At 29.3% G+C, this 13,308-nt stretch overlaps 1 protein-coding gene across 7 annotated transcripts in view; it reads right to left on the bottom strand.

The window, feature by feature from the left end:
• Nucleotides 1-13,308, bottom strand: part of LOC118194037 (rap guanine nucleotide exchange factor 2-like) — a 648,324-nt gene that overhangs the window by 50,989 nt on the left and 584,027 nt on the right. For all 7 annotated transcript variants that reach the window (XM_085815114.1, XM_085815113.1, XM_085815118.1 and 4 more), the window contains 6 exons: nucleotides 11,525-11,633; nucleotides 11,024-11,360; nucleotides 8,741-8,996; nucleotides 4,235-4,299; nucleotides 3,963-4,128; nucleotides 458-634 (listed from right to left, as the gene is read on the bottom strand). In XM_085815114.1, the coding sequence (XP_085671240.1) occupies nucleotides 458-634; nucleotides 3,963-4,128; nucleotides 4,235-4,299; nucleotides 8,741-8,996; nucleotides 11,024-11,360; nucleotides 11,525-11,633 (1,110 nt within the window). The remainder of the gene's footprint in view (nucleotides 1-457; nucleotides 635-3,962; nucleotides 4,129-4,234; nucleotides 4,300-8,740; nucleotides 8,997-11,023; nucleotides 11,361-11,524; nucleotides 11,634-13,308) is intronic.

Genomic DNA, 13,308 nt, shown 5'->3' on the forward strand with positions numbered 1-13,308 from the left:
CTTAAAAAAAATGCAATGCATTTACAAGCAGTTAATAGTAAAACATTACAATGTATTTGATTAGAAATATATATTGCATTGATATTATACGGGTGCAAACAGTTGTGAAAATAACATTTTCTCTTTACAATGACATATTATTTATAATTCTCTCTTTATAATTATGGAAAATATTGAAGTTCGTAATTGGATGATTCTTTCCTGATAACCATGTACATTAAAAAATTTTCAAATAGTACAGAAATAAAATAAAAGTGGATACAAATAGTTTCCTTGAACTTATTATTTTTCATTCTACTTAAAAGTCACCACTGCAGAGTAGTTAAAAATTTTCATAAAAGTTAAAATAAGAAAGCTCAAATTAAATCCTGCAATAAATATATCAATTAATAATCAATTAAAGTTAACAGATACTTTAATTGGTTATTTATAATGTTTTACTAATTCTGAAATATACCTCTGCAAACTTGGAAAGCTGAGGTGTTCCATATTTAGAAGAAACTTCAAATAAATCATCAATATATTCTGTGGGTTCAATTTGCCTAAATGTGCTAAAATCTTCAAGAGTTAATTGTGTGGCTACTTCTACGCTGTTTAGTTGTAAGAAGTGCACTTGACTTTCACGCAGAAGCTCCTAAAAGAAAATGGTTAAAAATAAATTCCCAAACTCAAAGGGTAAAAATTGCAGAAAACATTATCTAACAGAATATTAAATTTAATAATTTAATTATATTAAATGATAATTTAATAACTTGTTCAAATATATAATGTTTAATTTTATTTATAAATACAGTCAAAAGTCTTTAATCCGGACTCGTCGGGACTTTGGCGATTCCGGATTATCGATTTTTCCGGATTATAGATCATCAGTTTAAATATGGCAAGATGGCATGCAGAAATTATAAAATTAAAAATATGAAACCGTAATTTATAAAATAATGAGCAATTATGATCTAAAAGGTGTCAAAATTTACAAAAAAAAGAAGCTTAATATTTATTTGTTTACTTTATTAAGCATTTCTTTCAACGCACGCATGCATACCTTACACATAGCCAAAATTAGAAAATTGCAACCAGAAAACTATTTGATTTGCATTCGTGATATTTATAATGACGAGGAATTTGATTTAAATCATATCAAAGACGGAGTACATCGAGATTAAATACTACATTTAGTAAGGAATTATAAGCCGAATAAAATAAAAACATCTGCCCTGAAGATAACGATAGTGCTCACAGATAAACTTCCAGTTCATTGCGCACCGCAACATATTCCCCCCCCTCCCCCGTGCAGAGCAGTGTGAAATTGATAAACAGATTTCGGAACGGTTAGATAAACAAAGGATATACCTTTATCCATTTTTTGTAGCAATTCATTTTTTGTTTGATGGACATCGAAACATACTTTTGTTTTCTAGATCCTTTGGGAGCTCCAGCATCGGAAATTCTATTTGACATAATCGAAAGTTCAAGCTTACTTTTATAAAATTGCTCTTACAGTTTACAAAAAATAATAAGCCCGATCCAATTCGAAGATTAAGTAACAATGCAATTATCAACATTAACTGAAATAGATAATTAGATAATTTTAGCTTATACTGTCCGTTATACATTAAACGCGCACGCGAAAACGTATTCTGCGCTTGCGCAGACGCATATGTGCAGTCGTAAATGTCTTGCACGCATGCGTAAAACGCCTATGAGCATGCGTCAATGCAGCGCATGCGCAGAAAGATTTTAGCTTTGAGGTCCAGATTATAGATCATTCCGGATTATGGGTGTCCGAATTAACGACTTTTGACTGTACAGTAAACCCTCATTAACATGAATCTCAGGGAACTGAAAAATCAAGAGCTCACGTTAAAAAAATTTGTGTGAACTGGATAATATTTTCAGAATAATGTTTCCTATAGATTAATCATTTACAGTATATAGTTACATGACACTACAATATACAATGTACATCATTATAAAAAACACTACAGTACTGCATTAATTACCATACTGTAGCTTGAAAAAAATTCACTCACTGATCATCTACTTAACAGATGACAGTACTCAAGCATTTCGTAAAACTAGCATTCAGTTCGAATGTTGCAGCTAAACATTCTACAGTGTTCAAGGCAGGTTCACATTTCCTGGCGGGTGGACAAAATTATCTTGTCCTTCTCATTTTCTTTTGATGACATTTATTGTACCTCCAGACATATTTGCTTATACATCAGAATCCACTGGTGCACATATGGCAATGTCATCATCTGCACTAACAAACTCCTTAGACATTACATATTATTTAACATAGATATATAATTTAAAAACTATGCTATTGAAAATTGGATTTATTAGACCAGTAGACTCAAATGTTAAAAAAAAAATTATAATGGCAAAATTACATATTATCCTTTCAAATTAAATTCTGAAGCACAGTTGACATTTATGACATAAAAATCAGAAGATTTTTGTCTTGCAAAGAAATAAACTACATCATTTTATTAATTGCTGATATAAATCGTCATTTATGTGGCAAAAAAAACTACTTTCTGCCTGGTAATCAATTTTTAACAGTTAATGTTATTGATCAAGTAATATTAAAATATTATGTAAGCACTCAATAAAAAGCAATATTTCAGTATATCTACACACTTAAATAATTACCACAGTCTAGCTTAAGATATCTAAAATTAAAATCAAAATCCAAAAGATATTTTAGAGGAAAAAGTCATTACTGTCTTTAAGAAATTTGTAACAATGCATATGCATAGCATTGTTTAAATGTTTAAAATAATTTCTCTTTTTAAATATAAAAGCAATATGAATAAATTTCAAAATTTCAGTTGAATTTAAAAATTGGACATATCTGTTTAAAGCAAACATCTAATACTTACACTCTATTTGCACAGAAGATGATTCAGAACATCCGTTGAAAATAACAATTTTATGATTAGGCAGAAGTATGTAACTATTAATCTTACATACTTACTCTTTCAAGAAAAACGTTTAACATAAAAAAAGTGATTTCCAAAATAACAGCTTAGACACTTTTCTATTTAAACAAATTCATAAATATAAAAAATCTGAAAGCTTTTAGATTTTACATAACGTCGAAAAGGACTCTTTTTTTTTTTTTTTTTTTAAACATTTTGTGTGTTAACTTTATTTATTAGATATCATGTTCTTCACACTTAAACCATAAAATTCAGTTCAACAGCAATATCACAAAATAATTTCAGAATGAGCATATCTTTAGAATTTCTGATACACAGTTTCCAGGGCTGGAGATAAAAATGTTTCCCCACACACAATGTTACCATTGCTCACTTTTAAATTGTTCAGTTTGTTAATCAAAAATTTGTTATAAAGTTTTACAAAATATGAAATAGATAATAAAACAAATTTTAAACTCCCTATTCGGGTGGAAATACATGTTATTCAAAATTTGATATCTCTAGGTAAAGTTGTTTTATCACACTGCGAGAAACACACATACATTTATGCAAATTCTTCATTATTTATAATATATTTGGTGGCAACAGTTTGAAAAGTGAACTGACATTTCAAAACAAAATGCCAAAATGAAATTACTAGTCCTTCTGGGCAAATTACCCCTTTGTAATAATATTCTTTTTAATTAAGAAGACTTAAAATATTAATAATTCTTACTTTGAAAATGAAAATTTGAATGCTTCTTAACAAAATCAAGAAAGTATATGCAGATGCCCAACACATACATATTCACACATATTCTAGTAGAAGATATTGAAAAATTTAAGGCATACTTGGACACAAGCATTAATAGATTTATAAAAATTCTTTTCTTAAAGTTAATAACTATAAAAGTACATAAAATTTACAATTTCTTTCATGTTTGTGTTTATTGAAATCTAACTTTTAAATGAAAAAAATGATTTTCATAAAGTTTCTGTTGTTCACAAATAAAGTAAAAAAATACAGTATATACTTACTGTGGCTAATTCATCCGGAACAAGCGGCTCGGTTGAAGCATTGTTTTTTAAATAATATCGACTATTTAGACCAATTCTTTCAGCTAAATTCTGAAGTTGATCTGGTAACCTACGCTGCTTTACTACTCCACCGTCTCCAACAGAAACTTCCCGTAATGAATAGTTGCTATTAAAAATATTTTTTATTTTTTTTTTTCAGTTTAAAAGTAAAATATACACAATATTATTGCTAAACACTTGATACTAAAACATTTAGTTATGTTAAAACTTACCTACTGGGATCTGTAATACCAAATTCTCGTAATGAAAGCATTACAACTTCTCGAGCAGTTGTTTCCTAGGAAATTAATTATATATTTATTATACCTAAACAAGATTATAATAAACATGCCCTAATTACTAAAGTTTTAAATTAACAGCTCCTAAAAAAGTGCTTACCCCCCAAACCGAATTTCAACATCTAACAGAATGTATCTTAAGCTTTCAGCATGTACTTGCCTTCCCCATCTTAAATACTCATTTTATGTCATTTAAAATTTAAAAACAACAGATGGAGTGCTGCATTTACTTGAAAATAAGATGACCCTTACATTTTAGGGTAAATGAAGAAAAATGCATATATTTAATGAGAACATGGTTCTGATTAGAATGAAAGATAAACTTCTAATAAAGTACAATATTTTAGTCTGATTTGGTTTGTTTTATTACAGCAAAGGAGTCAAGGGCTATCTGCCTAAGGGAACGGAGGCCTTTGAGGAAAACTTTCCAAGGAAAACTAACTCGTATACACATTATACAAGGGGGGAAAACATAAAATCACCTATCAGCCAACCCATTCACAGCCTGGACTGAATACCAGTGTTCAGCATCTTTCCCCCTTGTCTGCTGGTGTCTGATATTTAACAATAATTCAGAAAGAAAAAAATCAGTAAATTAGAGACATTTTGTTACCTATTTGTTTTCAGGCACACTAATAGCCATAATGATGAATTCATGCTTAAATTGAAATCACTCAAATAGTTATTATAATTAGTTGTAGTTCTGCAAATTATATATTATGGTAACTCCTGTGTGGTTTGTTTAGTATTTAAACAGTGTAATTATTATATGCAGCCCTCTCATTCTGTCATCCTGAAGTTTCATTTATTAAATATTTGATTATAAGTCTCTACTAAATTTTAGACGAAAATATACCAAATAAGGGAGGGAGGATCTTATTTTTGAGTAAATAAAGTATTTTTGATATACCTAAAATTAACATCCATATGTTAATACGCATTAGTAGTATTTCATGAGCAAAAGACATAAAAATAACTTCCTCTTGTAAGTTCTTGTTACTGCACAGAAGTATATATATATATATATACCATTAATCATCTTATGTAACTTAAATTGTAGCATACCTTTCCATCACAGATACAGGCATAAACCATTGTAAAATTAAGAAAGGTTTATGCATATACAGTCGAAAGTCATTAATCTGGACTCGTTGGGACTTCGGCAATTCCGGATTATAGATCATCAGTTTAAATCTGGTAAGATGGCATGCAGAAATTATAAAATTAAAAATATGAAACTGTAATTTATGAAATAAAGAACAATTATGATCTAAAGGTTATCAAAATTTACAAAAAAAAAAAAAGCTTAATATTTATTTGTTTACTTTATTAAACATTTCTTTCAATGTAAGTTGTTTAAGTTGCTTCGTTTTTTATGTGATAATACATTCTCTTTAATTCTATACACAGACATAATTTCTTGTTCAGTTACAAAGTTCCGCTGTTCAAGTCCCATAATTGCTGTGTCTACCGACTAATTTGTCAATTGAAATTTTTTCGTTTTCAATAACCTCTGTCACTTTCTTCACTATCTGAAGCGAATTATAATGACGAGGAATTTGATCTAAATCATATCAAAGACAGCAGTACATGGAGATGAAATACTACATTTAGGAAGGAATTATAAGCCAAATAAAATAAAAACATCTGCCCTGAAGATAAGGATAGTGCTGACAGATCAACTTCCAATTCATTGCGCACTGCGTTAAAGATAAACAAAGTTTAGATAAACAAACATTAAAGTTTAGATAAACAAAGAATATGCCTTTATCCATTTTTTGCAGCAATTCCACTTTTTGTTTAATGAACTTCGAAATATACTTTCGCTTTGTAGATCTTTCACATATTAATAAATATATATCAGAAATTCTATTCGACATAATCGAAAGTTCAAGCTTACTTTTATAAAACTGCTCTAACAGTCTGTAAAAAATAATAAGCCGGGATCCAATTTGAAGATTAAGGAACAACACAATCTGCAACATTAACTGAAATAGATAATTAGATAATTTTAGCTTAGCTTATACCGTCCGTTATACATTAAACGTGCACTTGTAAACGTATTTTGCACACGCGCACAAGCATATTCGCATCCGTAAAGGTCTTATGCACACGCGTCAACGCAACGCATGCGCAGAAAGTTTGTAGCCTTGAGGTCCGGATTATGGGTGTCAATATAAACGACTTTTGACTGTATCTGTATATTACCTCACATACACTACAGCCTTATATTTACCAGTCTTAAATAAAGCAATGAAGTTCAGTTCATTCAAATTTTGAAAACTGCAAAACATATCAGAATATTATATATAATCCATGTTAATATCTTTCTTTACATCTAAGATAATATATAGTATGAAGAAATACACAAGAAGAGCACTCAGTCACTTTTTCTCAGGGGTGGTGTAAGTTTTCCATTTTTCAATGTTTTAATACCTGAAATTTTTTAAGATAATAAAAGCTAATTTATTTCACTTTAATTATTGTATTTTTCCATGCAAAAGACAAGAAGTTTTAGAACTTTTCTTAAATTCCAAGGATTGGCTTATATACGAATCCACTAATGTTGTTAAAATATGTAGGTACTTTTCTGTTAGCTAAGTGCAAACAATAAATTAACAAATACAGCACTTTTTTTTAATTCTTTAGTTTATACTTCTTATTTGATATTGGTAAAATTTTTACCCAGCTAATGAAACAATCACTTGCTGCCCTTTTTACTTCCTTGTACGAATTCAACGAAAATATCCATTTTGACAGCTATCGAATGCAATTTAACGATATTTTTGCGTGATATTTGTACGTACGGACAGACTAAAATACTCTTTTTCTCCAAAAAAAATTATAAAACTGGTTTAAAATGAATTCTGAAGAGAATTTTTCGTGGCATCTGTACAAACGTATGTATTTACGTATCTCGCATAACTCAAAAACGAGTAGCCTCAGAACGTTGAAATTTCGTATGTAGGACTGCTATAACATGTAGATGTGCACCTCGTATTTTGGTTGCAATTGGCTGCACCAAACGTATATAAATATATTTATATATATATCCACTCTGTTACCTGGCTCAGTAATCTCAGTTTCTCTACTCTTTTATGTTTGTAAATTGTACATTTTTTGCTTTAAAAATGATTGAATTATGTTTTTCTTATCTTCCAGTTGAGGTTTTTAAGCCTTTAGTAAATCTGTATGCAATATTTTTAGAATTATAAACAATTTTAAAGTTGTTTAAGTGCCGCTAAGCCTAATAATTTTTTTGATGGCGGCCATTGCTTGTTTACATTTGAAACAGGAGGATAGTGGATTTGTTACCAATCTAGAAAAACTTAGCTTCGCAACAACAAAGATAACGCCTTCATTTATTATTGCCAATTAAATCATGCTTAATCCTTTCTGGAATTTTTTTGAGGAAATAAGTGTTTAAGATTTACTTCATAATTTTTAATACAGATATTTTGAGTTTTTATGTATTTTTGCCTTGTCACGACGTGAGAACTGAATTAATTGAATGAGAAATACTCAATCGCCTGTGAAAAACTGTTTCTTTTTTGTTTTGCTTGCTTAATTTCTTTTAAACATCGTTCTAGCTTTATTATAGTATTTGAATAGAACATGTAGCAACGATTAGATAATTCTTTAAATGATATAAATTTTGTGCATTCTGAGTTATAATATGAATGAAATATAATACTGTTAAGTGAACCTAGCACCAGAGTGTTGCTATGGTAAACAAATAGAGTGAATTTTAAAGAATGCACTTATTCTATTGTGGTTTATGCGCTGTCGGCAAAGTAGATTTAATTCAATCCAATAAGTTTAAATGAAATGCAAGAAAAAATGCATATAATTTAATATTCCGTACAAGGAAGTCATGGTGTACTTATCAGATTTTTTATTTTGGAATCTCTGTTAATTTAACATATTTTTTTCACCCCTCTCAAACTTGTTTTTAATTTATGAAATGCCGAGCAGCGATACTGTTTTGGAATTTTCAGCAAGCGTGGTCACCAGTAGTTTGAAACTGCCATCTAAGAATTCTTCTTCTTAAACTTTCAGACAAGAAATAAAATGTTACAGATACCACAGATCATACGTAAGACAAAAAAATGACTGAAGAAAATGTCCTAGTTTCAGACAGAGGTTATCATACTTAAAACTATTGTCCTTGGCATTTTACTGTACAGGGATTTGATTGGAAAATATGTCATTTGTTTTCCTGCTTAGTAGTATTTTCACCCTCATGGTGACATGAACACAACTGCCCCCCTCCAATTTAGGTTTATGGGTTTGAGTTTTGGATAAATTTTCGAAGATAAAGTACACTCTCAGCTTATACATGGATCGGTTTATATTCAGCAATATATAGTATTTCCTTATTTATCTTGTGCTTATAGCACACAATTTGTTAAGTAAAAAAGAAAAGGGTAAAAGACTTACTTTGTGAACTAGAAGGAACTTAAAGGTTTGATCAGATTTATAAACTTTCAGGACATGCTCAGGATAGTCGAGAGTTAGTGGTTGTTCACTTAAGGCAGTAACTGATGAAAGATCTGGATTGCTGTGACTATGGTACAATGTTCCACCGCCAGTTCGGTGGGGCGAGGCAGTCCTTATGCCCAAACCTCCAGAACCACCACTACTACCACTGTGTATCGAATACAAACTATCATCAGAACTATTAAGTTGAGATTCACTGTAAATAAAGAACCAGATATGGGTAAACTGCACACAGGGATACATACCAGATGAAACATTTCATAATTTATTTGAACTACACAATAAGAAATATTTCTGGGTTCCGAAAAGTTCACACACTTCAATGTTGGCAAGCAGCTAAATCAAAATTAATTCGATATATTAAAAATCAAAAAAATATTTGCAGTTTAAGAAATTTTTTTAATGAGTACCAAATTATGATTCTAAAGCAATAAAACCTCATGAGAATATTAATAATGAATTTTTGACTTTGAAAACTTATGAATTACTTGTGTGAAAATTCTTGCAACATGCAAATGTAACAGAGTCAAAAATTAAAGACACTAATAAATTGCAAAAAAGCATCACTGAATGATATTTAACAGAAGAAAAAAAAGAAAAGAAAAAATTCAAACTCTATTTATTCTAATTTGTTTATTAACTAACCCCAGAATGCAAATTGTAAATGATTTAAACAAATCAAAGATTCTGATCAATTCTGAACACAAAATACATGCGTAAATTGAAAGCGCAAAGTATTCAAGTGTTTGAAAAGACTGGATGCTTAAAATGCCTTTTTTCTGTACACTGAATACATCAAGAAAATGAAGAAATTTCTTTTTTAAACTTATTTAATGAAAATTACTACATATTAAAAAATCGAAATATTTATTTATCTACACATCTTGCAATTTACTTCATAAATTGCAAGATGTGTAGATAAATAAAATAAAAATTATGTTTTGCAATTTACTTCATAAATTGCAAAACATAATTTTAATTGAAATAATTAAATAATCCTTTTAGCACTGAGATACATTTATTTGCCTAAAAATATTATTAGTTTATATTTCAAATAAAATTAAATAATGAAATTAATTTTATTTGTGAATTATTGCCACCTGTGTGAAACTTGCAATATTTATGGCTGTCAGATGGCATTACAGTATTTAATCTTTAGAAGAGAAATGTATCATCATCTGGAATAAAAGAATTTCTGTCGCACTTCAAATAGACTTAAAGTATCTTTAAAAAATGTGCTTCATTACTGCATTTTGAAAAAGAAATTTTAGTTTCTTTCATCAGAAACTGGTCATATCCATTCACAACCATTTCATTATCCTGATTTCTCATATTCTGGTACTATTGTTCTCTTTTCTTAAGATGGTTCTGTGCAATTAATATTTGCAGATAATTCAAGATGTCCAAAAGGCTGTCCATATGGTCTTTTAATTTTATTAATTGACTGCTTTTGTGTGGAATTTTTAGTGCATCACCATTTTGACTCAACTTTCATGCAGTAGCTTGGCAAAAAATTAATTGCCAGTAAATTCAAAACTTTTTTGTGGGGGTTCGGATAATCAGAAATTACTTATAAATATATTATAAAATGGTATTTCCTCAGCAAAATGACTATTGACTTTTGTCTTTGCTGACATTTGCATATTATAGATTTGATGATTTATAACAGCTATACGGATGGCCCCCCAACATGTGGTAGACTGTCCATATAGTTACATGAAACGAAGCATATTTTCTCATCTGCATTAAGTTTGCTAATTTTGGTAACTAAGCTATTTTATCAGTGAAGTATCTATCATTTAAATACATTTTAAATTATACAAAATAAGCATACTGTTAAAAAATAAAACTCAGAATTGTTAAAAAATTATATAGAAGTGCATTGTTTTTAATTGCCTAGTTTGTTAACTTTAGTTAACAAATCAAAATTCAAAAGATTTTGTATCACATTGAGAGGCAAAACTTTGGAAACTGCATCTTTGTGAGCCCACTTAAAAATTAATCAACTTTATTATATATTTCACATACAAAGGCAACATTTGCTATGGTATATTAATGAATAATACATGACAGTATAATATAATGCAACATAATGGCCAACAAGTTTTGAAAAGTTTCTATTAAAAATGTTTCTAACGCCAATAAAAATTTCTCATGCTTAATATATTTTTGTAAAGACCGTCAATAAAATGCAACAGGCCTAAAGAGTTTTAGTACACTTACTGGTTCAGTGTCTTTGGTATTATCATTTTTACGAGAGCTTTCTTGAGTTTAGCTCTGTGTCCTAGAGTCATAAATCCTTTTTTATCTTCTTTTTTCAAATCTCCACTGTTATTACTATTAGATCTGACTGCCTTTATGGGAGGAGAACTTGGTGTCTGAAAAATTGGGACAACACCAAGGGGATACCCGCTAACACCCAAAGGAAAGCCAATGTCTCCCCACTCCAGATGGGTTGATAACCTTGCTTGAGGATCGTGCTGAAGCCTAGCAATTTCGGAAGCTTTTCGACTCCTGGGTCGTGGAGAATTTTCTGGAGTATTTAGCATTTCTTTAAAACCTGTGGAAATTAATTTTAGTTCAGAACATAGAATATAATTAATTTTTTATATTTATTACAGAATATAACAGAAGCAATTTTTGCTCTTTAAAATATCACATTACATTATTTGACAATACTAAAAATTTACATTAAAATATGTGAAAACTTTTATATCTAGTTACCTAATAAATTAGACCTCACAGTGATGCAGAGGTGTGTTGTGCCTCTAAGGACTTCTAATGCACGTGCATGACTCATGTGCTCAAAACTTTGTCCATTTACTTCTAAAATCTGAAATATCATAATACACACACATACTATCATTTTTTTTTTTATTTTAAAACAATATATATAACCAAAATATATAGGCAAAAATATGTAAAACAAAATTCTAACTTTATTTTGCAATAGTCTACGAAATTTCCATTTTGATTTGATTATTTCTTTGTCTTTATGTTCTAAAAATTGTAAACTGCTTACAATAAATTACTCTGAATTGCATCATTTTAAAATTAATTCTTCTCACATAATTCTTACACAATGCTATTTACACAGACATTACCATAACTCTTCAGCCAGTAATGATTTTAAAAAGTTATTATTAACCCATCACAATAAAATTTTAAAAAAAATCAAACAAAACCAAATCATCTCAAATCAAGATTTCATCTTGAACATGCAGCATTCTTTCTCTCACTTCACTAATGTCAACTTGTTGTTGCTTCTTTCTTCAAATATATTTTTAAATGTATAAGGTTTGATATGATTCCCCAAGAACAAGTTTTTATTGTGCCAATTCATCTATCTGTGTTGTCTTAAAAAAATGTTTGTTGACAAGAATAAAAAGATATTAAAAGTGACAATAGCACTAGCAATTTTCATGCAGCAAACTTTTTTGTGTATCTATATCATTAATTGCCAGATTATTTCAAATGAAATAAATTGCATGAAAAGTGCTAGTGCTACTGTCACTTTTAGCAGAGATTTCTTTATATAGATACATATATCAAAACACTCTTTTCAGTTTCAGCAGTGAAAATTTTATTAGTTAAAAAAAAAAAAGTATTGTCTATATTTTCTGGCACAGACTAAACCATCATTTTTAATTAGAATGTTAGTTAAAATTGTTCTTCTAAACATTACTATAGTAGTATGCTTGCTATGATTATTTTAATTATAAAACAAAGCACTAAATAATTTTACTTTGGTGTGACACACAACTTATTTACCAATATAAAAATATGCACAAGGCCACATCTTACAAATAATATCTAAAACTTATTTCAGCAGGTATTTCTTGTAATGCAGTACTCGTATACATACAATGTGTCAACTAAGTTCATAAAAATCAAAAACTGACGAAAACACATTTTTACTTTTTTTAGCCTTCAATATGTAATTCTTTTAAGTCTACATAACACTTGACGTGTAATACATGTTTGACTCTTTCACAGAACTCATCTTTTAGAATACTGTTAAAAATCTTTGACTGCAGTTTTCTGAATCACTTCAATGCTATCAAAATAATGACCTCTGAGGCAACATTTTGCTTTACAAAACAGAAAGTAATCAGCAGATGCCAAATCTTAGTCAACAAAGAGAGTGACAGAGAACTGAAATATTGTTTTTCTCTAGAAATTACTCATCATGAATGGAGCTGTATGATTATATAACAGAAAACAGTTATATATAACTTGGTTTTCAATGCCTAATGCACTGAATTCTCCTCACAATTGACCACAATGGAGTTCCATCTGCTCCTCAGGAAAAATTCTAATGAATTATTGCTTTCCAATAAGCAAACATTCCTCAACATGGTCACTACTTGAAATTTCTGCAGATATGGTATAAACTTTCTCCAACACAAGCAGATGTTTGTCATTTTATGTCAAGATCAAAAGCAAAGCAGCAAGCTTAATCTGCAGTAGCAATATCTTGGAAAAAAAAAAATAAAATAAAAATAAAA

Source organism: Stegodyphus dumicola, chromosome 4, assembly GCF_044657685.1.
Source record: "Stegodyphus dumicola isolate Sdum_Otavi_A_Nest chromosome 4, ASM4465768v1".
Taxonomy (NCBI): domain Eukaryota; kingdom Metazoa; phylum Arthropoda; class Arachnida; order Araneae; family Eresidae; genus Stegodyphus; species Stegodyphus dumicola.